The sequence below is a fragment of the Anoplopoma fimbria genome, chromosome 21 (assembly GCF_027596085.1).
Source record: "Anoplopoma fimbria isolate UVic2021 breed Golden Eagle Sablefish chromosome 21, Afim_UVic_2022, whole genome shotgun sequence".
NCBI lineage: Eukaryota > Metazoa > Chordata > Actinopteri > Perciformes > Anoplopomatidae > Anoplopoma > Anoplopoma fimbria.
Genome location: NC_072469.1, coordinates 4,248,803 through 4,275,120, shown reverse-complemented (window position 1 = coordinate 4,275,120; position 26,318 = coordinate 4,248,803). Strand labels below are relative to the sequence as shown.

Here is a 26,318-nt window from a genome sequence, read left to right as displayed (position 1 = left end):
GCATGAACTTGGGGAAAGTGTGGAAGCCGCGTCGCTGCAGCAGCATCTGTGAAAGTACGTGTCCTGAATCCCGATCACAGTCTGGAGACTGGATGAGAGCATCGTCTCATCGAATCCTCTCATCCATCCCTCTTTGACCTCTTCCTTGGACTTTTTTTTTTTTTTTTTTTTTTTTTTTTTTTTTTTTTTTCTTCCTTGTTGCATTTATTGATTGAGAACAGAGACTTTTTTTTTTTTTTTTTTTTGTGTGTGTGTGTGTGAGAGACAAACAAACAGTCGAAATGGCGTCACTGTACCAGAGATTCTCCGGCAAGATCAACACAAACAAAACCTTCCCCAACCCTCCGGAGGCGAGCCTCCTCCTCGGGCAAAGTGTGGACGGGGAGCGTGCGGTGGAGAGCCAGAGAGCCCGGCTTCAGTACCGGGAGCACTGCGAGGACGAGGATGTAAGAAACGACACGTTTTACCTGTCATATATCACATGTTATGAACAAATAGTTCTACACAGCAATCGACTCAGAAATGGCTTATTTATGTTCAGATTATACAAAAGAATGGGTCTAGTTCAATGCCCCCCTTTGCTGTGCATTACATTACAACTCCCCATCTTTAGAGGCAAACTTGGCAAACTTGTGCATCAATTGGTTGGCTTGTCTGTCAATGAGTGACGCGTCAGCAGCGTCTCAGTGGCTGTCTGGTCACTTCATAAATCCCTCAAATGGCACGTCAGTGTTTTAACACTATATGAGGCGTTGATCACGTTGCAGTGTTGTTGTTTTTTTTTTTTTTTATACAAGTCTCTAGCTTAGAATGAGCATTTTGTTTCTCCAAATATGTTCAATATCTGATAACTGTCTGCAGAAATCCCAGTCGAGGCTGTTTTTTTTAAATACAAGTCTATAGCTTGGAATGAGTGGCACTAATGTTTGCATTATGTCATACAAATTCCTTATCATTCCTCATTATCTCTCTTTTGGGTGTTTTTTTTAGTTTCTCCAAATATGCTCAATATCTGATAACTGTCTGCATACATCCCAGTCATTCCTATTGTGTCACGATGCTGTTTTTGTATACAAGTATAGCTTGGAATGAGTGGCACTAATGTTTGCATCGTGTCATACAAATTCCCCAGGATCCGCCTGATCATTATCTCTCTTTTGGGTGTTTTAGTTTCTCCAAATATGCTCAATATATATTAACTGTCTGCAGAAATCCCAGTCATTCCTATTGTGTCACGGTGCTGATTTTTTATACAAGTCTATAGCTTGGAATGAGTGGCACTAATGTTTGCATCGTGTCATACAATATTCCTGATCATTATCTCTCTTTTGGGTGTTTTTTCAGCTTTCTCCAAATATGCTCAATATCTGATAACTGTCAGCAGAAACCCCAGTCATTCCTATTGTAAACTGTCTGTGGAAGGAATTACATAAATTTCAGCAGGGTGACCTTGGTATATGAATCCATGTTTGGCCGTCCGAAGCACCTGCCTGAGGCTGGAACGCTGCCATGTGTCCGGGCAGGACGAGCAGACTGTCCGCGGTGCTGAACCGGTGACTCACTCTGGAGTCAGCCGCTGTCCGTGGTGCTGAGGCAGTAACTCAGCAAAGCAGCTTTTATGGGGCTGTTTTTATGCCTCTGTTTACTTCAGAATTATACATCGTCTGTTCTTGTGAATACTTTATGATTTTTGAACCTTTGCCATCATTATTATTATTATTATTAGTTGTATTTACCGCAAACTGAGATATCGAGGTTGAAAGTCTTTACATTCTTGATAAATCCGCTATAAAGGAACGTTTCCTTTTATTGCTCAACATATTGGGCACCTACTCTAAATATAACTTTAAATGGGATACTCTAGACGAGTTGCCTGGCGACCTGTCTGATGTGGGATTGGTTCCAGCCCTCCATGACCCTGCAAATGTCAAGTAGTTACAGATGATGGATGGATCTTCTAGATTAGATGGATGTCAGATCGATGGCACTGTCCTTCTGCAGTCTGCTTTTGCTCCTCGCAGCACTCTTCTAGTCTATTTCTTTGTCCCCAAATCAGCCTCTGAAGTTTTGGTCCTTGCTCCATTTGACTCCAAGACTAGTGTCAAATATCTGAGGGTGACCGTGGATCAGGGTATCTCTGGTGAGCTGATCTCTGAGGGATAATACTGAAGAAATTAGCCAGCAAGTAGAGATTCCTGTCTTGCTACACTATACCGTTTCATTTTTTGAATGAGGAAACTGCTGGTTGTAGCCTCAATCCAGTGTCTCTTCGACTATGCAATGCTATATGATGAAGCCACGTCAAACTAGATTGATTGTACCAAATGTGTGTTTGATGGGTTTATGGAGGTCCGCATTGGAGATAAGTGTTGGGTTATGCTTGTACGTGCTAACCTGTGGGTCTGACTTGAGCATTGGATGTTTTTATAACTGCTATCATTTTTGTATACAAAACAAAATCAAAACTCCGTGATGCAAGGAACTAGGCTGTTGACCGTTTTGGTTGGATTGTATTGCCTATAGAGAGAGGGACTGTTTGGAAATGTTCAAATCATAACTGACAGGACGGAACAAGGAAGATGACAAAACTTGTAGAGGGCCAGATATGAGATCACATGTAATTTGCTGTTGTTATTTCTAAAATGAAATGGCAGAATGTTAGTACTCCAATTACTTCAATCGTTGTTTACTTATTGCTAAGAAACATTTGACAGGCGAGTGCTCATAATGATATTAACAAAAGGCGTACACTCGCTTGAATGTTTGACTGGTGTTAGAGCTTGCCGTCTTCAATGCATATTATCATGTTAAGGAACTGTACGACTGCCACTGTGAAGTCAAAGTCAATCATTTCCCCTCCATTCCACAAATATATTACACCTCCAACGTGCTGCTATTTGTGGAAATTATATATAAATATCACTTTATATTCTTTATGCCAGGAGTGAAGGGAAACTGACTTTCTCAAGACAAATTGACTCTGCGTTCTCTATGGATATTATACTCCAACATAAACTGTAATAAAAGAGTTCAGTAGTCTCACTATCATCAGTGTGTCCTCTGCAGCACTCGAGTTGCAAACAGATATAAAACTACTTATGAGGCTGGAAGAGTATACGTCAGATCACTAAGATGTTGAAATGTGACCTTATTGTTATCATCTCTAAAGGAGTTACAATAACAAACGACATAGCAGGGGCTGTGCGATTTTACATAGGCAAGCTAGCTGTCTAGCATGGCCATTTTCTTTTACTTTTAACCAAGTAGGAACCAGTAACTGGTATTTGTTGCAATTTCAGTCATAACGTTTTCGATAGAATGTGGAATTTGTAAAATAAGCAACATTTTCTGATCTTTTCACCTCTTTTTATCTCTGTCGCAGAGCAGTGACCTGAGCACTGAGCTCTCTGTGCATGTGGAATGTTAAAGACAAGATGGAGATTTGACCTGGAGATATAACTCGTTGTCAAATTTTTGACTCATTAAAGCATAAAGGTCCCAATAAGAAGTCAATTTAAATAACTTGTCAAGGAATACTGCTCTGTATAACTCAGATAGAATAATAATTCAGGGGTCATTAGTTTTCATAGCATGTTCTGTCAGTAATCTCCATCTCAGCATTATATTTCTATATATGTATATGTGTGATTTCATGTTTTGAGTTCTCTCCACCCAAAGATTTGTGTCTCATCTATTGCAAGCTAGCTCGTGTTGCCCACAGACTGCAGTACGCTGCAGGAGGTAAAAACTCTGGTTGAGGTGTACATGAATATAACATGAGGTTGATTTATTGACCCGCGGCCCTGTCTTTGTGTTTGTTGGTGCAGAGAACTCCAACATGATCTGAAATCAATACAAACAGTGATGTACAGTCCCTATTCATCAACCCGAGAGAACGGGCGGGGGGATAGAAGAAGAGCTTTGTCGGATAGAAAAAAGAGGTTTGAATACCGGCCTGTGTCGTGATTATTGCAGGGCACGGATGTAATGATGTCATCTGTTCTATTCTTTCATTTGTGCACTTTTTTTTACCATCCTCTACCATTTGAATATACACACTACATACACATATACTCTATCTGTACAGCACTTGTACCCTGCCTTCCTTTTCTTTTTAATGTCAATCCAAGCTTTGGCATCTATCCAGCTGTGCAGACTTAATGAGAGTCTGGTGGAGGTGACATTTATATCACGCTGCGTTGATGAGAACTAGAGCCCACTGGGATGAAGAGCTCATCCACTCACTTGGCCCCCCCACAGGGCCGCCACACGGCCCCCGCTCCGCCACTTCAAAACTTTATCCACCACCACCATCACCCCTTTTCTCCTCAGCTGCTATAGTCCCTCCCCTACGCGGCACTTCTCCATCACACACGGCTCTCAGTAACGGATTAGAATGCCAAATGAGTGTCTCAGTTTGCAACAAAAGCCTTAATTTGCTGCAGCACATTCACTGTTATCATATTGTGTCGCTTATTAATGTTCGCTTGTAGATGTTGGATTCATTACAATCATTGTGAGTGTCTCTGGATAATAGTGTCAGTTAAATACCTTCATTTTTAGCCCAGTGGTCTCCTATTCCCAAACTCTTTCCCCCTCTTCTCTGTCATCTCCAGCACCTGCTGCCTTATTGTTCTGCTGTGAAGTTTCTCACAAAGATCACAGTCATATTTGCAGTTTAGACATTTAGCTAATTTGGGATCAGACAGAATGTGGGTGCGGGTTGGGGGTTCGCTGTCCTGCTGAAGGACACTTGGCTGTTAAAGGACACAGTTTAATGTGCCAGGATTCAAATGAGTGAAACATAAGTTGCTCACCTGCTTGGATGGAATACAACCAAGACCCCATAACGAAACTCTTCCTGATCTTGGATACAACAAGTTACATATGTATTGACAGATAAAATACCGAACACTAATCAGTATGTATTAATTACATAGCTTGTATAAAATATGGACATAGTCTCCCTGACGTGACCCATTGGCTTCTGCCATCTTGGCAGTGACGACACGGCCCAACTCTAAAACTGGACAAAGAGGTGGAGCGGTGGTGGAGCTCAGGTTGGCCCGGTTGATGCAGCAGAAAAGACAGCTAGCAACTTTTTTTGCGTCACCCACCTGTCACTCAAAGCGGCCGTATCCTTAATAAGGCATAATTTGAAGCATTATTGTAATTTAAACAGATGAGTTATATGGAAATGGAATCATCCTACAGTGGTCATGAACAGGAATATTAGCTCTCGTATCAGGCTGTAAACATTTATTTATCCTGTGTAGTAGTAGTAGTAGTAGTAGTAGTAGTAGTAGTAGTAGTAGTAGTAGTAGTAGTAGTAGTAGTAGTAGTAGTAGTATTAGTAGTAGTAGTAGTAGTAGTAGTAGTATTAGTAGTAGTAGTAGTAGTAGTATTAGTAGTAGTAGTAGTAGTAGTATTAGTATTAGTAGTAGTAGTATTAGTAGTAGTAGTAGTAGTAGTAGTAGTAGTAGTATAGTAGTAGTATTAGTAGTAGTAGTAGTAGTAGTAGTAGTAGTAGTAGTAGTAGTAGTAGTAGTAGTAGTAGTAGTAGTAGTATTAGTAGTAGTAGTAGTAGTAGTAGTAGTAGTAGTAGTAGTAGTAGTAGTAGTAGTAGTAGTAGTAGTAGTAGTAGTAGTAGTAGTAGTAGTAGTAGTATTAGTAGTAGTAGTAGTAGTAGTAGTAGTAGTAGTAGTAGTAGTATTAGTATTAGTAGTAGTAGCATTTTGGAGCCAGCCTCAAGGTGACATTTTAGGAAACTTCAGGTTTTGTTGCCACATGATTAATGCAGAAATTGCAGTCAATGTCATGATTTCTTTGTGACAAAGACCAGAGTGATTCTGTAGCAGCAAACAATAGAGGGACCGAGTTTCAATATTATCATATGGGATTAATTAGTTTAAACTTGTGATCATATGATTACTGGTTACTGATCAGTGTATGTTCTGCGTATGGGGACTCCTAGCAGAAGAATTAGTGTCCCTCAAACAGACAATGCATTTAAAACAACTCATTATCGCCTCTGTTTGGCATGAGCTTGACTTGTTCTCCATCGCGGGGGATAAATCATTCTCTGTCAATACATTTGATAGAGATCTTAGTCTGAAATCCTCTCTGATGATGATTCCCTGCTGGTGAAACAACTCATTACAATCTAATCAAATATGTGCCCCCCCCCCCCCCCACTCTCCAAAAGCTCTGCCAGCCCATGCTGTCTGCAGAGTTCTGGGGTTCATTTATGATCATTGAAGCTAGTTCCACTGATGATTTGTATCTGCTGACTCCCACAGTTCAATGTGAATTTGAGCCTTTCACCCTCATTTTGCTCCAGTCCAACTCAATCTAGATAGTGATATTATGTAAAGCCTTCGGGTCCCCTTCTTGAGCATCTCCGCTCCCCAGCCGCTTCATTTTAAAGCCAAAAGTACACGCCGTCTCACATTTCAGCTTCATTAATTATAGACTTACTCTCCGACGGCATTTAATCCAGCGAGAAAAAAAAACGGACCTAAAAGCAAGCAATGGATCTTCACTTTTGGACATAAAAGCTTTGTCCCTGTGGTGTGATTTCTGCTTTTCTTTTCTCCACAGACTCCATTACAAGCGTAAACATCTCTGTTTCATCCGTCTCTGTCTGGTACGATGGGCGCGTTCGTAATGAGTCTCCGGAGATATCTGGCTAGCATTACTAAGATTCAGACCTCTTACACACAGAGAGGTTAAGAGTGATGTGCGTGTGTTTTGAGTCACGTATTCCCACATCTACTTTATTTTTCTTACACTCTCCCAACTTATCTCACTTATTTTGCCGTCTAATGGCTTCGCCCCTGCACTTTGCATTAAGAAGGAAAATGGGTAGAAAAAAAGAAATAAATCCACCGCTGCACATTAATGCACACGCACCCCTTCTCCTTTTTTGTTTTACCCCTCTGCCAAACACACACACACACACACACACACACACACACACACACACACACACACACACACACACACACACACACACACACACACACACACACACACAGACGAAAAGAGGATATTTTCCTCTGTATGGATTATGAGACAGCCGAGCCCTGAAATGCCCTTTTAATAAGCTGGCCAATTTCAGATCTGGGCTTTATGATAACACAAATAATACTGGTGAAGAACAGAGAAGTAAATATACAATATATAGTGGAATATGCTTTTACGTTGGTATTCACTGGCAGCTGATATAGAGGTTATTTTGGAGTATAATAGGGCTTTGAATAAGTCAGAGAATCATTTCTTTCCTTCAATGGGCAGATAACAAATGCGCTGTTTCTTATATTATATTGTCAATTTTAATGTTTTTCTATATTGCTCTGAGGAAAGATAGCATAGCGATGGCTCTATTCTCACAGTGCTATCTTAAACCCCGACACTATCAGGCATTTTTCTTTCATTGAAAGATGATTTTCTTTTTTAGCATGTTCACACAGTAGTATGTGTCCAGTACTTGTACAAATTTGTATTATTTAACTGGAATACTCTGTTTTAATTGCTATAAACAATACTAATCTTAATAATGTAAATGTGAATCATTGCTAACACTTTCTTTGACGCCCATGTCTATAATGCATTTATATCTTACTTATAATGCTTTACAATTGGCTTATATCAATGTATCATTTTATTTATAAGCACTATAAATAAATCACAATTATATTCAAATAATCGTCCCACCTTTATAAAGCATTTAAAAATGACTTATGGGTTCAATTGCTGGTCTCTCACGGACCATAGTATATTTACATTTGTATAGCTTTAATGCTGTATATAATGCATAATGATCACAGTTATAGAGAATTATATTTTGATTATTAGTTACTGTAAGTGGTCCTTGTTTGCTAAATGTCAAGTAAGAATCCATGTTTTTTTTTACTTTACTACTCTAAAGCAAACAATGACTACTTAAAGTAACCTATTATGAAATTAATTAAAATGTTGCCTTCTCTGGAGTCAGGGTTGTAAATTTACATAAGGAAATATTCTGTGATTTGTTTCTGTTAAATAATGAGAAGCCCTATTGGCTTTTCCTTCCTCCTCCAACAACCCACTTTGTTTTTCATTAACTTTGAGCACTTTGCTACTCATTGTTTTCTGTCAGACATAATCACTTCAGTTTGGTTTTCTTGTGCTCTATTTGCTACGAGCTCATTGTAACGTAACAGTATCAACCAATATCCTGCTGTGTGAGTAAACATGCTGCGAGTGATGCATGCACTTGTGTAATTGTTTAATGGCTGTTCAGTCGGTGTGTGAGTGAGTGTGTGTGGATGAGGATTACATTGGATCCTGATGAGCAGGTGGCACCTTGTATGGAAGCCTCTGCTGTGTGTGTGTGTGTGTGTGTGTGTGTGTGTGTGTGTGTGTGTGTGTGTGTGTGTGTGTGTGTGTGTGTGTGTGTGTGTGTGTGTGTGTGTGTGTGTGTGTGTGTGGCCATGTTGGAAGACTAGAACCAGGCTATATAAATGTAAGTCCATTTACCGTTTCAATGATGTGGTATCAACTGACAACAACATGAATAACTAATTTAGTAACTTATCTGATGCATTTAATGAAGTACTGTACTTGGCATTAAGGTCTGAGGAACATATAGTGTATGTAAATATGTGTTTTTTTTAGAAATAAATGTTCAAAATCCACTAGTCTGATCCAGATTTCAGTGTCAGCAGACGTTCTGGTTCCCCAGATGATGAACCCTCCTCGGATTTCATCTAGCTCCATCAGTGTTTGTACACATTTGTTCTTTCAACATTAAAGCATGCAAACATGTTGTAGTAGAAACCCAAAATACAAGTATGAACCAGAACATGAGCACAAAATGTCTCCTTTAACGTGTGAGAGATGATTAGTATTCAAGAAAGCGAACGCGGAACATTTCCACTTGAATATGGTAAACAATCAGCTGACTGCAGTCGTACAAAGTAAGACACTGTCTGTCTTTTCAATCCTCTATTATTTTTTTTATTTCTTAATTAGGTTGGAATAATTAACTGCTGCTTGCCTATCTGATTACAGAAAGAGTTTCCATGTATCGTGTTGATTAGTAAATAGTAAGTGAGTGATCAGTAATGGCACTTGAGGGATAGAGTCATCAGTTCTCACGCTCAATCTAGGGTGGCATGTGTAGAAGTGTGTGTGGTGAGTGTTTGTCCTGCAGAATCTCCTGACCAAAAAATAAATGGCCACGGGAATAACTGGTACAGAGTATTGTCCAATCAGAAAACAGCAGATTTAATTGTTTCCTCTTGTCTCCAGTCAACAATAACAGCACTGCGCCTCCACTTGATTACTGTCTAAATCTTCAGTGACGAGCCTCTTTGACCCCCAGCTCTGTTTCTTCATCTAGGTAATTTCCCCTTCATCAACAAATCCTTGAACACTTCACGTTGATCAAACACGACACGCTCGCATGTGCTGGTGCACATTTCCCCTGATGATGAATTATGCAGCCAGCGGGGTGTAAAACGGCATTATGGTTTATTTATTTATCATCAGGAAGCTCTTGAAAACGGAATCAGGTACACATTAAGGGGCGGGAGAACGGTGCATGCATATATCATTAATGTATAGCAATGTGCAGGAATAGTTTTTACAATAATAATGATACATTAAACAAATAGCATGTCAAGAAGTGCTCTAATTAAACGTGTGCTAAAAATGTTCCCTCTGCTTCTGCTTTAAATCTCTGTCTAGCAATGATTAAAATGCACAGAGGGAGGGTTAGCCACATGAGATAATCCCGTACCACTCACTGAAGGGATTTGCAAAAATAATGTCAGTTTGAATCGAATTTGTCCTCTCCGAAGGCTACCAAAATACAAACAACAACATGTCTGCACTCTTCTCCGTCACTGTTAGACTCATTTCGTGTCTCTTGGAACCCGTGCTTTGTAGAAATTGAGAAGCAAATGCTCAGTAAACGGAGGGAAAAGGCTTTAGATAACTCTGGGGGGGGGGGGCCATCCATCCATCAATACCAAGGTGGCATCATGTGTCTCACTGTTGACGTCTGCAACTCTCCAGCTGGTGCTGCATGCCTCTTTGTGTCGCCGCCGCTGTTCTGGCAGCCGGCTGACGATAATAGATGGCGGGCATTAATGACTTCATCTCAGCGTAAAATGAATTCATTTCCGGCCTCTTCACAGTGCATTTCCAGTGTAGGGAGAGGAGCTGGAGGACGGGGAGGCAGTCACAAAAATGCTCCTCTTCTGGGTGTGAAGCAGAGCTATTCCACCTTAACCATCTCCTTGACAAATGCACATGCACATAGCCATGTGCACCAACACATGAGCACGGGGGCGTAAGAGCTGTGCTGCGTTTCCCTTTTGTGGGTCAGAAAACCGGAGCGCTGATTTAGTCATTATTTATGACTGGACGCAGTATTTCTAAGATTAGGGAGGAAACAGCAGAGAGGAAAATAACTCAAACGTTCCTGCTGCACAACAAGCACAACGAGCATGTGATTTAAATAGGAAAGTGTAACTGGCAAGTACATGAAACTTCACATGGGAATTGACTGTTATATGATGCAGTCAGGTGTGACCTGACTGTGGTCTTCGCCTTAAATCCTCCCAAAAGAGTTAAAGTTGGCTTCTCGCTCTCGAGGTGCTAAAAATAACCAGGCGTGTTTACTTCTGCAGGTTTAGTTTCGAGCTTTAGATGCGGCCCTCATGTGTATTAATGCCTTAAAAAATTCATATAGAAGTCTGTTTCATATGATTTGACACAGAGTACTCCTCGAAGTTAAAGCATATTGCAGTGAATCAAAGCTAATCCGTCAAGCATATTGAGCTCCCGGGATCCAAAAACAATCTTCTTATAGCTTTTTTATTTTTACATTTGATGTTGCTTAAATGATGAAAATACCTTTTGAAATGAATGGAAAACGGCTCACTTGCATATGAAATGTAGCAGTGTATTATGGGAATGTTAACATCAGACAGTATTTCTCAACTGCATTAGCGGTTTAAGAGAAAAAAGCAAAAACAAAAAAAAAGCATTGCTTGAAGTGCCGGCGGTGCACCACTAGAGGCTGTCCTGTTCCTGTCTCAGAGTGAGGAGTATCATTTCCAAGGTGCCAGTGAGGAGGCTGTAACGTATGGTTGAGGAAGCGGGGTCTGCAGGGACTGGAGGCCGGTCATCCAGAGTGAGGTTAAATCAATGATACAGAGGGGATGAGGGATGATGAAAGGAAAGTAGAGAGACGGAGGGATGGAGGGACAGCGACAGATGAGATAAAGCATTTGCCTTAAAGGCAAAAAAGGGCCAACAGAGAGACACTTGATCAAAACCAGAAGCAGATAATTGAATCGTGTTCTATGTAATAAAAGATGAATGGTGTATCCGAAAGACAATAAAGAGAGAGTGTGACCCAGACGGACTGGAGGATCACAGCAGAGGACAGATCGGTGCAGCTGGATGGGAGGAGGTAGATCACCATGAGTCAGGGAGTCAGATAGAAGAAGTAGCACAAACACTGGCAGGGTTTGGTTTAGGTAATCATTTATGCTCTCATTATTAGGTAAAGGCTTTGGATTAAAGGAAAGATCCACTGAAAGAATCTAGTAAACTGCAGCAGTTATCTAAAAGCAGTTATTAGTCTTTGTTTGCACTGCATTTACTGATGGCATGTGTCAATGTTTGTTTTTCTTTTGCCCCTTAAAGTGGCCCTATTATGCTTTTCCACTTTCCCCCTCTTCTTTAGTGTGTTATATATATTTTTGTACATGTAAAAGGTCCGTAGAGTGTAAAGCTCTAAAAGGAGTTGCCTTGAAAATAGCATAATAAGGCCTGTTTACATTACATGTGTATGATGATTCTTGTGCTTTTTTTTTTACTGCAAGCTCAATAAAGCAGTTACCGAAAAGTGTTTGTTGTAGGGGGAATAAATCAAGTGGTTTAATAAATTGTCAGCGGGTCAAAGACATTTACCATCCCTCCAACTTTCAGCAGACTTAAAGAAATCAATCATTAAAGGAGCTGGGATACAGAATTCACCGCAGGCAGGTCCCTCAATGGTCTGCAATGGTCTGAGTGTTAAAGGAGACGTATCATACTCATTTTCAGGTTCATAATTGTATTTTGGGTTTCTAATAGAACATCTAGCGTGCTTTGATGGGCAAAAACCGACTGGGTCATCTTATTTCACAGTTGGTAGGCACTCCAGGAACCCAAATGTATGTGGGCATGCTCTGAAAAAGTGAAAATAGAACATGATTTTCGTGCATTTGCATTCATGTCACACTTTAAGGTAGATTTCAACACCGGTCCCAGAGCCGCATCAGATCTGTGTGAACAAACAACATTCTGTTTAACACATCTACTCAGAGTGACTGTCACTGAAAAATGGGGACATACAAGTGCATTATTCATTTGCAGCCAAAAGGCATTTTGATAAAGCTTGGGCGGTAAAATTACATTACCAGCAATATAATTCTACCTCTGTCCTTGTAATATATTTTGCCTGCAGAAGTGTATTACTATAATTTAAACATCAAAATTTTCCGCCATTTGAATATTCCCCATTGAGCAGGAGCCTACTTGTGGGGAGATGTATCAGTATTATAACAACTCCTGGTGGCTGTGGCTCAGCGGGTGTGGTGGGTTATCCATTACCTTCAGTGTCGACAGTTCGATCCCCGTCTCCTCCTGTCCTTGAGTCCTCTGTTTTGCAACAAATTGCGTAGATAGCAGCTAGTTTCTCCAGCATACATAATTGATACTTCGTTTCTTTGGGCTAGAAAACCGAATGAGATGTGATGGAAAAAGCGGCATTTAAACTTATCTACACTACAGTTAATTTATTTTTTTTTTATTAATATTGACGGCTGCAAAGTTTCAGTGCCGTGCAAATTTTCTCATTTTGAGTTCTTACTAGACACTACTGCTTTCACAGTGCTGTGCCATTGCTGCTGTCGCTGTCTTTATCTACACACTCTGTAAAACTAACAGCTGATTACAAGTTTACACCTCTGCTGAGTGTTGCTGGGATGTGTTCCTGCAATATCATGTAGATAATTTATTTGTCATTGACAGTAAATTTATTGGTAACCATTTTGGAGAGTTAGCATTTTGTTTAATTGTTCAACCACTCTCTTTCAGCTGCTGGATTGTGAGGGTTTGCTGCTCCTCTTAGCCATATTTAAGTAGTAGCTCACGACGGGCAGCTTTGCATTGAGAAGAACAACGGCTATCGGCTGTGATTGAATCACAATATATCACTGACTGCAGCGATGGCTCTTCTGAAACGCTCCTCAAGTACGGCAACATAAAAACATTTAATAAAAGGGTATAGACCCAGTCCAATTTAAATATAGTTTTTATTAATAAATAGAAAGGTTTACAGTAGAATGAGCCCTAATGGGACAGAGGCTGCTATGGGACAGCGGTTGCTATGGAACTAACAGTAGCAGCTAGCGTTAGCGTATTTATTTTATCATCACAGGCTAGAAATAATGCTTTCATGGCCCGAGACAGGTATGTTGCGACACCCATAACTGAAATAGTGAAAGCAAGATATTCAATATTCATAAAAGGCGTTGCATAATTGAATAATCTCGTCATAATTTCCAAAACCTAGTCGGCACAGCTTAAACGTCCTGGAATGAACTGGATATTATGACTGGATGACACAGGCCAGTAATGCAACAGAATGGCCCAGGTAGTTTCATCTTACACAGTTTTTAGACACCAGATCTCATCGGTCTGGACGTCTTCCTGGACCGTGACTCTCTAGAGAGGGAGAGAGAGAAAGATAGATGTATAGACAGAGAGACAGATGTAGGATAGTGATTCAATAGATGCCTAGATTTTTCTTTAGCGGATAATGATGCCGATAACACTCAGTGCTTTCATTTAGGCACCATAAACAAATCATTATTCCACAAGATGCACTACTAGGGCAGAGTTCCCTTGCAGGTAATGACTGGTGGCAGATACACAGGTTTCCATATCAACACAGAACAATCCACATCAGAACAAAGCATGCCTCTATGCTGTTATTTCCCCAGGAACAAAAAAAGCACTTCTCTGTTGTCTCTTCCAAACTTTGCTTTTTCAGGTGAATCCATTCTGCCAGGTGTCTCCGTCTGGAAAAGGCTTTTAACCGCCCCGACATTAAACTCCCGAAATCTCAGGGTGTTGGTTTTTTTGACGTTGAAAGGCAAAAAGGGCTGCAGTTTACCTCGGCAAGCACAGATGTGGGTTAAAAATAGGAAATGGAATGTCTCTGATTGTCAGGTTGCTCGCAGTTGAACATGGCAGTTCTGCATTCTATCTGTGATGGAGCGGGAGTGTGATTGTGCATTATTAATGCATGGTGTCTGAAGAGACAAAATGCTGAAATCCCACACAGACAGGAAAGGATACTGAGAGTCACTGCTTGTGGGGCATGTGAGAGGAATTTTGTTGATACTTTAAACAGGCCCTATTATGCTATTTTCCAGGTGCATATTTTTATCTCAAGTTACAGTTACAACATGTTTACATGCGTTAATGCTCATAATCCTCCTTGTTTTTCTCATCCTGGCTGTCCTGCAGCACCTCTTCTCACCCTCTCTCTGAAACGCTCCGTTGTAGCGCTTGCTCCTCCCTCCAGAAAGCAAAGTCTGCTCTGATTGGTCAGCTAGCCCGCTCTGTTGTGATTGGTCAACGTTTCACATTTCAAAAAACTCTTCAGCTCTATCTCTCTCTTTTGTTGTTTGAGGGCCAAACTAGCCGGAAGGAGTTTTACGTCACTTCCGTAACATTGTGACCTCATAAAGTTACAAAAGTGAAGGAGAGAATTCAATTGAGCCGTTTCAGGAGCTTCTGAGGTGGAGGGTAACTCCTTTTAGGCGTGGACTTCAGGTTTTGTACTCTACGGACCTTTGTCGCTCCTCTCATTGTATCTCTATCTCTTTGTTCATTGTTAAACGGAGGTATCGCTTTCAGCCTACGCATACTCGAAAGTCTGCTTGTGCTATTTTTAAATAGATGATTTTTTCCTCTCCACCTTTCACTCCTCCTTTGTTCTCTAACAGAGACATGTTTTTGCAATTACGAATTATAAACATCTCAATTAGACTCATCTAATTAGGTGTCCTTGATGATTTTCAGCACATGTTTCTGATTACGCAGTACGGCTCTGAGTGGGTGCATGAAATAACAGCCCCGCAGGTAAGAGTCCACTTGAGCTTAGGAATAATACAGCCATCATTCAATCTGATTTTTTATTTTTTTCCAGAAGCGTTTCTCATTCTGTTCTAGGTAAAATGATACTCAAGTAGGTTCATACTGCGTCATAGCGTTTACTGACATATAATGTAAGTTAACAAATTGAGTTTTGTGTCTGCAGAGCTTCTGTGTTGGCCGGTCTTTATTTTTTTTCCCTTCCTTTTCCTTTCCACTGACCTGTTCAGAGTTTCTCAATAGAACCGAGCCCCAGAGCATCACCATCATCAACACCCCTCCTTTCCTCTTCCGATCTATTTCCCCTTTTTTTTTTCTCAGTGCTCGCCTTTTTGACCCAATGTCCTGACGAATGGCGTCAGACCACTGAAGCGTAACATTGCATCAGCAACCTCGTCTCTCGTCCCCGACAAGAGGCTCAGGTCTGTGGCTGTGTGGACACAAGTTCACACGTCTGTGTGTCCCGGCTGGAATTGGTTGGATTTAGTGGCAGCTCTATGCTTAAACCTTGTTATTTTGGTTGAATTTACCAGCAGGTGCTTTGGCAGACACCCAGCCGCCACCTGGAGGTCTTATTCTGTTTAAAGGGCCAGTGTGTAGCATTCAGCAGGATCTCTTGGCAGAAATGGAAAAATACAATATAGGTATGTTTTCTTTAGTGTTTAATCACCTGGAAATTTGAATTGTGGTGTTTTAGTTATTTTATACTGAGTCGTTCTCTACATACAGAGTGGGCCCTCTTCACGGATCCAGGTGCTCCTTTTTCTATAGTAGCCCAGAACGGACAAAACGAATACTCGCTCTAAGGTAGGTATTTAGGGATGATGGTTTTAGTGTTGGCCTCCATAGTTCTCCTAAACAAACACACACAAGAGGAGTTTAGCTAGTCGCAATTTGCAACCTCCAAATGCTGCAAAATCTTACACACTGGTCCTTTTAGGGTTTGAAATGTAACTGTAGCTACGCCATCAGGATATCAAACTAATGTGTATATTGTACCTAGTTAAGAAGCCCAGTACCCCTTAAATTGCTTTGATTTATTGCATGAAGCTACAGCACATGATTCCAATGTCCACTGATAGCACAGGAAGTTGTGTATTCTTCATGTAGCAAGGTGAAGTGTAAGAAGTTGATGTTTACAACACACAACTTTTCCTTTATATAACCACTTAAAAGTTTCATTTTTGAGAGAGATGTGGCCAAGAGGGCAGCAGAAAACCATTTTTAAACCAACAAATCACATATAAACTACATAAATGGGGTTAGACAACTAGTAGTTTGCATGAACGGGCATGTGTTACCAGAACTAGTATAAACAAATGTTAAGCTATCCTCTACAACGTCTGAAATTCACCTTTGATACAATGTTCCAAGAGGAAGGGGCATCAAACAGTATTTAAAAAGTAATTTTTTGCTTAATCCATTCTAACTCAGGGAACATTTTAATATTGGTTTTACTTTACTTTCTTGCCTAACTTCTTCTGTGCTCAAAGTATAGTCCATCCACACTTTAATCATATTTTTTTGACGAGCCATAACCATGATTGATACGAAGCCTTACGCAAGAACGAGCCTCAAACAAACTCTGTCTGCCATGTGCAGATATTATTGGACTAATTCATTAAACAAACAATAGCATATAACATTGAAAAACATTATCATGTCCAACTTCACAATCTGTCTGGCAAGCCGGTTGGACAGCATCACCCTTCCAATTTTTGCAAGATATCACATTGAACAGACGATAGAACCAAATGCTCCTAATGAACTCTCTGCTGTTCTCACACAGTCTTCATACATACAGAACATTACAGCCTGATACAGAAGATCGCACACAACTCATGTCATTGCGGTCCTTAACAAATGACCTCGGCCCTTTTTTATTTTCTTCGAATACATACAACCATTACAAGACACGGAGAAGCCGTGAGTGGGCTCACGACAAATGCACCCCCCTGTATATGTGTGTGAAGAATTACTCTCAGATACCAACCGAAGGGAATGAACTCTCGTTTTTATTTTCAACCAAGGATATTGCTTTTTTTTTGGTGCTTAGAGCGGAGCCGCCTGGAATAATAACTTTATTTGAACAAAGTAAATGGAAAATAATTTGATTGAATAGTAGGCGGAAGGCTATCTATGGACTCTTGGATGCGGATTGTGAAAAGACTGAAAAGCAGGCCATAGGTTATGCTGGAGGTACATTGACTGTCCGGCGTTTGTGAGATGTCGCAGAAGGACGGCAATATTTTGTTCCTCACTATCAAACTTATTGATTATATATTAAATGAATAGGAAGGGCAAAGTTTTCTAGTCCAAGGATATGCCTTGGACTAGAACAAATTAAAATGAAGTGAAAAAATAAAAAGTTTAACCATATTCCTATCTTACAAAAAAAGTTTTGTTCCATTAACGAACAAAATCTGATGAGATTAATATTTCCCTGTGCATTTTTCCCCTCAAACAATGTTAGTGTTGCTGTTTTAATTCAATTCATGACTTGTTTTCGTTTCCATTAATCACTGTCCAAAGTTCAGGGTTTTATTTTCCAATAACTACACGATGCACAAATACAACCCTATCAGCAGCTAACTAACATGTTATTGTCGGAATGTCCTTGAAGGCAACGCTAAGGAGAGTTGGAAGAATGGTTTCCTCTGGCAACTGCATTACAACGTGGCAATAACATCACGATGAAGAAAAACAGCAAACTAAATTGAATGACTGTTTGAAATGTTGGCAATGAGTAGAAAAACGTATGCTTATGCTTTTGATAATGATCTGCATTCATGCAAAGCATATCACGAAATGCATCTGGGCAAGTGGGCACCATTAAGGGTGCTCCCAGGAGTAGTGCTCTGGAAAGGTCAAATTAGTTGCTAGATATTGCATTTAAATCCTTTGCTGTGGAAGGTTTGAGTCCTTATAATGAGACTGTTAATAATATAGCATGCTGTCTGTGTGGTACAGGGAACATCAGGGGATGAGGATTTGTAAACGAGATCTGTGCAACACGGGTCCGCAGGAGTTGGATCATTAAGCTGCTGACGCTCCCATGTGATGGCCGTTTGGCTGGCGACGACACGACGACAAAACGGTGCAGCTGTGTGTGTGTGTGTGTGTGTGTGTGTGTGTGTGTGTGTGTGTGTGTGTGTGTGTGTGTGTGTGTGTGTGTGTGTGTGTGTACAAGGTTCTTTGAGTCCAGGTTTGGCCTTGAGGACGCGGTTCCATCGTCACATTTGATCCGACAGGAAATGAAGCCCGGACATGATATTAATGACAGTTCCTGAGTGTTCTTGCCGGCTGTGTGTGTGTGTGTGTGTGGGGGGGGGGATACTGCAGAGGCATCAGTGTGTTTGCAGGTTGGATAAAAATACACCCAACGACTCCCCTCCATCCCAGCGGATATTTCCTCCCAAGGCCCAGCAAGGGGAGCGTTTCAAAAAGTGTCACTTTCTCAGGGTTTCCTATTTGTTTTCCTTCCTCTCCTCCTCTATTCTGCACTCTTCTTCCATTCCTGTCCTCTCTCACTAAGCCCCTATCTTTATTTATTTGCTCTCTCTCTCCTGTCAGACAGACAGGTATAACGGGCGCGCCCTCCCCCTGCGTTCCCACACCGCCTGCAGTAGTTTGTCATTTTTTGCTACATCTGATCCATTAGTAATCCATTTCAGGGGCTGTCAGCCATGTAGCAGCTGCAGAAAGCGGCCTGCACGCTTTATCCGTCACTGTTTGTCAGGCCTGCGCTGACCGGTGAAGGCCTCAGACGGGGATGCAACAGCGGTCGTTGGACACAGCCTGAATTATACACGCTGCAGATAAATACTGTCCTGTACGTCAAAACAACCTTTTCAGAAATGCAGGAGCCAAGAGCTCAGTCAGGTTTACATGCACTTAGTCCAAAGAAGTCTCCCCAAACACACTATTTCTCCATTCATTACACAAAGGCAGTTGGTCTGTCACTAGCTCATTACTAAGCAAAGGTTGTGTAGCGTTGCTTTTAACTTATCTTGAAAAAGAAACAACTGGGTTTTTTTTTATCTCTGCTCTAATATTCAAGTTGAAAAACAGCCAGCTTTTTTTTTACCATGTGCACGAAATAAATCTTTTAGTAAGATAAAAAAAATATGTTTTTTGCTCCAAAACAACCTTAGCCGCCTCTGATTTAGCTGCTGTACAGTATACAGTACACACTAATCCTGTAGCTGCTACAGCTTGGTTGGTAAACAGTGGTATGTGAAGCTTTAGATTCAGGGTTGTTATCTTTTTGATGAATTAGGCCTACAGGCTGTGCTTTTGAAGTGGGTTGTCATTCCGTCACATATTGTCTACTTCTGCAAATTAGTACCATTAGCCTATAAAAAACCACATTTTACACAGCGTAATTTGTTTAGTGGCAGAGCTTCAAGAGACTTGTACACAGGCATAAGCTTTATTACTTCTTTGATGGTCTTTGCTTTAAGAGACAGGAAATGCATTAATGTGCGTTTGCTGTTTGTCTGAAGGGTTTATATTATTATTGCAAACTGGTTAATGTATGTTTCGTTGTTATCACAAGTAGCCTCTGGGCCGAACGTCTCTGATAACATATTCAAAATTATAATCCGCACTGTGTTTACACACCAACAGGGTTGCAGTAGATTAATTATATCAAGGCTTTTCCTAAATTGGCAGCTTTAGCTTTAATGATAAGCAATATTGTTCTAAACGTCCGTGCATGTGTGGGCAGCCGATGCAATTCACTGCTTTTGAGTGAATGTGTGGATTCTCATTGTTACCTACAATCAAGTAGTCCCCAAGTGGGCAAATATTGCAATGGTGTAAACGCCCACAAATTTGCACACAAACCCTCACTTGACACAGGTATGCAGCAAATGCAGGGATGAAACAAAAGAAAAGGGCCTTCTAAGCTCTTGGAAAATGTGAAGTGTCTCATCTCTTACGCATGTGGGCAACATAATGATGATTGCAGTGGACATCAAAAGCACATTTGTCATATTTTATTGGCTCCGTCATTGTGAGAGATCTGTTCGTGACGAGGCTGAGATTGTTATCATGAAGCTTCTGCTGAGACGAATCATCTCTTCTGCATCTGGACCGAATAAAAATAAGATTTGATAGGGAAGTTATTGCTTTCACGATGGTTAAATGCATTATTTGCAGTTTTAGTTTTGGTTTCACATGACAGTTTTAAGGTGAACTTTGAGTATAAATTAATTTGATAAGGAGTTTGTGCAGCTGTATATGTACTTCCTCTGAAATTGCTCATTTATCTTAAGCTTGATTTGGTTAATTTGCCTTTGATCCTGTTTACTTTCCTGTTCTGAGATGCAGTGGATGAAGCTAATAGGGATTAGGGGTGGAACGTTGACGCTCTGTTTTGGGGTCACGGTTCTGTATGTTTTAGGTACTCTGGGTAAATGATAATTAATTCGTTTTTTTATTTAATGTAAAAAATGAAAAATAAAACATTCAGTAGCGGCTCATTGGCCATAGTTCTTACTGTTAACAGTTAAATCACTCAAATCCTGGGCAATAAGGAAACATTAATTCATTCATTTTCCGTAACCGCTTATCCTGTTAAGGGTTGCGGGGGTTGGAGCCGATCCCAGCTGTCATTGGGCGAAAGCAGGTTACACCCTGGACAGGTCGCCAGACTGTCGCAGGGCTGACACATAGAGACAGACAACCATTCACACTCACATCCACACCTACGGGCAATTTAGAGTCTTCGATTAACCGCAGCTGCATGTCTTTGGACTGTGGGAGGAAGCCGGAGAACCCGTAGAGAACCTACGCTGACACGGGGAGAACATGCAAACCATGAGAAAACATAAATAACCAAAATATGTAAATGTATGCTCCATCACAATGATTAAAAATTGATGACAATACTTCCTGATATGGGCTGTAAGTTTGGCTGGTTCATACAGGGCAGGAACAACAGACTACATTGTTTACCATCGAGTGTGGTCCCATATCTGCAGTTATAAATTCTCCATAGCATGAGTTATTACTTTGGCATGGTCTACAGTGGAAGGCAGTGATCAACGTCAGATTTTTGCTCGGCCAAAGCTTTCCAGGTAAAACTCCAGACAATAGCCAAGTAATAGACCTTAATCGACTACTTTGAACAACCCGAATGTCCTGTCCTGTAATGTCCCGTTCCATCCCCAATGGGTATCCTGAGAAAAAAAACACTGAAACTGCAGGATTGTTTCTCAACCTGGTTCAAACATTTTCCGGTGCCGGGGCTCTCCTAACTGCAGGTTTGTGATCCTCAAATCAGCCGTTTACCTGTCGGAGCACCCCGCCATGCTGTGGCTGTAATGGCTGGATAAACAGTTTAGCACTGATTGTTCCCTCAGTGGCTCCTCACATGGAGGTGTTGAATTACATCTGTTCGCCCTCCGTCACCCCTTCCACACTCCCCGCTGAATCTGTATCTCGCCACTCCTCTCGCTTATTAGCTTAATCCCTCTAATCGCATTGTGACGCCGGTGAGGATAAGGAGGCCTCATGCAATTTGAATAAGTTAAGTTGCTGTTTATGAGGACTCTCCCGGCGTAGGTTGCCTCCGAGCAGAGAGTGAAAGCTGATCTTGGCCGCGACGCTTTCCGCCATCCATTAGGGGCCCGTTAATGTGCGGCCCCGTGCAGCAGGGTTAGGAGACAGAGCGACTGGGGGGGTTGTTTGTGTTTTGAATGCAGTTTCTGGGAAGTACGCGGGGTAATGGTTCTGGGTGTGGCGGCGGATGCTGCTTAAATGGGAAAGGCTGGTGGGCTGTCAAAGCAGACAGCGGCTCGTTTGCGGAGCAGCTATAGCGTCCCCGGGACAGCGAGTGGCAGACGGGCGGCGGGTTGGTACTCTAACTTCATGATGCTGTTCGATCACACGATGGGGACTCCGCTGGGCCTTCACAGGAAACCCTCCAGGGTGGAGTCCGCCAAGAGATTGTGGAGGGTGAGTCGGATTTTTAACTGATGGAAATGAGCCTCTGAGCTTCTGTTTGTGTTAAATGCAGCTGCGTTTGTGTGGGAGGCAGCAAGTGAACAAGACGCTTTGTATGCAGCGTGAAGATCATGTAGCCTGTTGGAGAATATGAAGTGCATCACTGCTGAAGAGCTTTGTGAGATTGATGTAGAGTCAGAACTCAGCTCGAAGCTTTGGGAACAATTGGAGAAGAACATAATGTAGCAAGCTACCCAAATTTATGAATACTTGAGCTTTGATTTAGATTAAAGAGAGACATGTTTGCCCTTGGTTTATGTCTTCATTATTTATACCGTTTGAGAGGGGAAGGTAGCTATTAGGCTACGTGTGTTCAAAGAGAGCACGTTTTCTTTGAATGTCTTCATAATGTCATTAAAAAAGCTTTACTGTTGTCTAGAGAGCTGTCTCATCTCGCTGACTTTTTTGCCTTATTGCTCCCAGCAAAACAGTCTAATGAGCCTGTAAAAGACCAACTTCTGGTCCTTTTTGAAAAGTATCCTTCAGATCAGGCTCGCCTCGGAGAGAAAAAGCCAGCCTCAAAGTTTGTCCGTTTCTTTTAAAGGTTATCCCGAGAGAGGAGGGAGAATCTAATGAAACCCCGATGCTGTCTGGTTGGTAGGAGCAAAATGCTACACAGGGTGTTTGGAGCACCCGCTCGAGACAGTCAATATTGCATTCCCCGGGAGGGTGGCTTTAAAAGGGTAAAGATGGACTCTTTCTGCTCAGAGTCGAGCGCTGAATACAGATGCGTGGGGTTCGGGCACCTCGACTGGGCGGCTCCTCTGAATGAAACCTGGCGTTAAATCAGGAGTGTGTCTTGATCGCTGTCATCGCCTTAGCTTTGTTTTCTTTTCCTACAGCCAGTCTTAATCTCGCCGCCTTCCATTGCCCAGGAGCTTTCCCTTCACTTTAATCTCCATCACTATCATGTGTGCGCAGACTAAACTCTCCCCATCTCATACTGTCGACCTTTACTCTCCACTATTTGATCTGTACTGTGGCTCTCCACCCCACTTGGCTCCACTCTGCTGAGTGTCAATCAGGGCAGCTCTGCACAACGACTGCCTCTGATCTCCTCAGCTCGTTTTTAGAAGTTAACAGTAACATTTCTGCATTTTCCAAATACCATCACAACCTGATAATATTTTTATATAAAGAATATTTTCTGATGCTGTGCTACAACGATTTTTATTTCTTTTTTTTTTTTTTTAAGGGAGCTTTGTCCTTTCACCTAAACCAAATAAATCATTTTTCAAGGGCTGGAAGAAAACAATTTTTTTCAGAAATGTAAGACCTGAATCCACAGTTGGTGAACTCTGTCTTCAGACAGGAGGCCATATTATGCAGACCTGGTGTTTTTTGTGTACAAATGTGGTCTCCTGCTTTAAGCTTCAATAAAAGGGTAGTTATCAACTAATGTCTCTATAACAAATGTACTTAGACACTTGGAAACTTACAAAAGATACTAAAAGAGATGATCAGATTTTTTATTTACTAATTGTTCTAGTGCTGACTATACAAGCAACTCTTAACTCCTCTCCAATCACAGGCTTCGTTATTAGGTAAACCGTGTGCTAAGCACTGCGCTGATGACGGTTTAAAAAAAATGCATTTTGACGATTTAAAAACAAGACTGGAGATATCTATGCTGTGGCATATGCATTTGTGAATCGTTCTGTTTGTCGCCTTAGGCCTTAGGCTACACATGTGACGATAGTAAATATTTGCACTTTGTTGTTTGTGGTAGAACAAGTGATAAATTATTTTTAACTATTTCTTTTGATTTCTTGTCATATAACTTTTTATGACAAGTAATAAAATTGCCAATGTTGTGCTGAAAGAAATGAAATTCATTACTTGCTTTTGCCTTACAGTGCAGAATGTAAACATATTTTATATATATTAAGAGAGACTAGGCCCCAGTGTTGGGGGGTAAAACATGTCTCAGACCCCAGAGGGTTTAAATGTTATTACTTCACTTGTTTTATTGCCTTGACAAATATCCAAGTGTTGAAATATTTTGCTTTCTTTCTCATGGTACAATGTTCCGAGGGTAGATTTTCCCAGAAAAGTGGGGGATAGAAAGAGAAAACAAACACCTTCATCCAATTTGACTTTCCAATTCCTGCTAATTCAATTTCACAATATCTGTTAGTCGATTTCCTTATCCAATTTCCTTTTACAATATTTATTTTTTTAAAGCATTCAATTGTCCTTAATTTTTTATTAAAAAATCTATTAATCGTTTATGCTTATTCAAATCTCAAGTTTTGTCTTTTCATTTTAGACATGCAACTATTATACTATGCTTAGTAGAAGAGTCTTTTTTACCTTACCTCTAAAAATGTCCTCCATTTAAGTACAGGACATTCTTTTTAGCCATCTACTTCCACTTGACTACATAGCTCTAGCCATCACTTGGCTTTTACCACGAACAGATTGGACAGTCAATGATCAGACCCGGCCTTAGCTCAGCAAAGACTTCAAACTGCCTGTGACGCTCACGCTCATTCGCACCGTCTTCTGTTTTTTAACAGAAACTACAACTTCTGCACTCTTCTCAGTCAATCCACCACAACATCGTTTCCTCATCACTACACATTAATCTCCCCTTCAGATCCAGAAGCTGTGTTAGCCGATGTTTAGAGGCCTTTCCGTGGTTGTCAGATCAAGTATCATCTCACAAGGCGTTTGTTATTGTGAGGATCTTGCTGATCCAGTGAGTCTCTTTATTTCGTTTGGCAGTTTATAAAGTCAGTGAGGAGGAACACGTCCAGTTTTCTGCACTAAATCCAGAGCAATTGTTGTTCCCTCCCCCACTGCTTCCCCTTCTTGCAGGTTAAAGGCAATCTTGTTCATATCCGACAGACAATCTGCCTTTACCTTCAGTTACATTCAAAGATGCTAAAGCAGCATGCAAGTAACTCCTGCGTCATAAACGTTTTCTGTTCATCGTTTATTGAAATTAGCATTTGAAGCGGGCATTTCCCCATCATTACGTTGAAACAGTCAAAAACAGTTTTGTTTACATGTGTAGTTTCTCCAGCTATGGCTCTCTGAAGAAAAGGAAAAAACTGAAATGTTCTTTCTGTCCAGTGCATCCGATTTATCACTTCTTTATCATCATTTCTGTAGCCTTGTCGTGTCAGCAAGCTACATGAAAAACCTTGTTGATACAGTTTATGAGTAGGGCTGCAGGGTGGCTGTGCAATTAGATGCCTTGTCTTATGACAGAAAGATCACAAGTTCAGTCTCCACAGCAGCCAATCTGTGTCAATCAAGAGCTGGAAACGTGTTGAACTGTATTTGCCCCGGGTCCCAAGGTCTCCTTAACAAAACCCACTTCATGACCTGAGTAGCTCATAGATTGAATACTTTTGGAAACTTGTCATTAATACTACAGTATACTTTTGAGCGGCGGCTCCAATGAATTTGGCATGATCTCTAAATGTGTCCTTTGTGTGTTTTGCTCTGCTAGATTCCTTCTTGAACTGATTTTCTATTTCATATTTGATTTTCGAGTATGCTCTCAGCCCAAAGGAAACACAGCTACTTTGCAGGAGAAATTAGGGCTGCACTTAGGGTTGTCTTTGTGGAATTATTATGTGCAATAACTGCAGCTGGCATCGCTCATACCTACCCTGATTAACTGAAGTACAGCACAGTGGTAAAAACCCTGGTTCAAAGAGTCCAGTCCGGATTTGCTGAATGATTTAGAATGTCTCTGAGTTTGGTGTACATGGAGAATGTAAGAACGGGGGGGCACGGGGACAACCGGTGGAGAAACCAGAATGAATGCAACCAGCCGACATGAAGCCCAGTTAAATGTATCATAAGTACTCAGGCCCACCCCACCACTCTCCATCTCTTACAGGAGATTGGCCAGCCCACCTTTGGTGCAATTTCTTCATAGTAATGTGAGTGTAAGACCCTTTTGAAATCATTGCTTGACTTGGGGTCAGAATTTTTGGGTTCTAAGGAAAATATTACCAGTCTGCGAAACCACCCCTCTCCTCTTGGCAAAAATAGAAATAAAATACTTTGAGTTATACTGAAGCTCTAGAAATGCGGTTTTAGCAGCCAGTTTTAATCACAGCGGGGACTAATATTCCCTCAGA

General features: G+C 41.1%; 1 protein-coding gene across 1 annotated transcript in view; it reads left to right on the top strand.

The window, feature by feature from the left end:
- Positions 1–281: 281 nt before the first annotated feature.
- Positions 282–26,318, top strand: part of LOC129110680 (dipeptidyl aminopeptidase-like protein 6) — a 134,889-nt gene continuing 108,852 nt past the window's right edge. The window contains exon 1 of the mRNA XM_054622842.1: positions 282–446. Coding sequence (XP_054478817.1) covers positions 282–446 — 165 coding nt within the window. The remainder of the gene's footprint in view (positions 447–26,318) is intronic.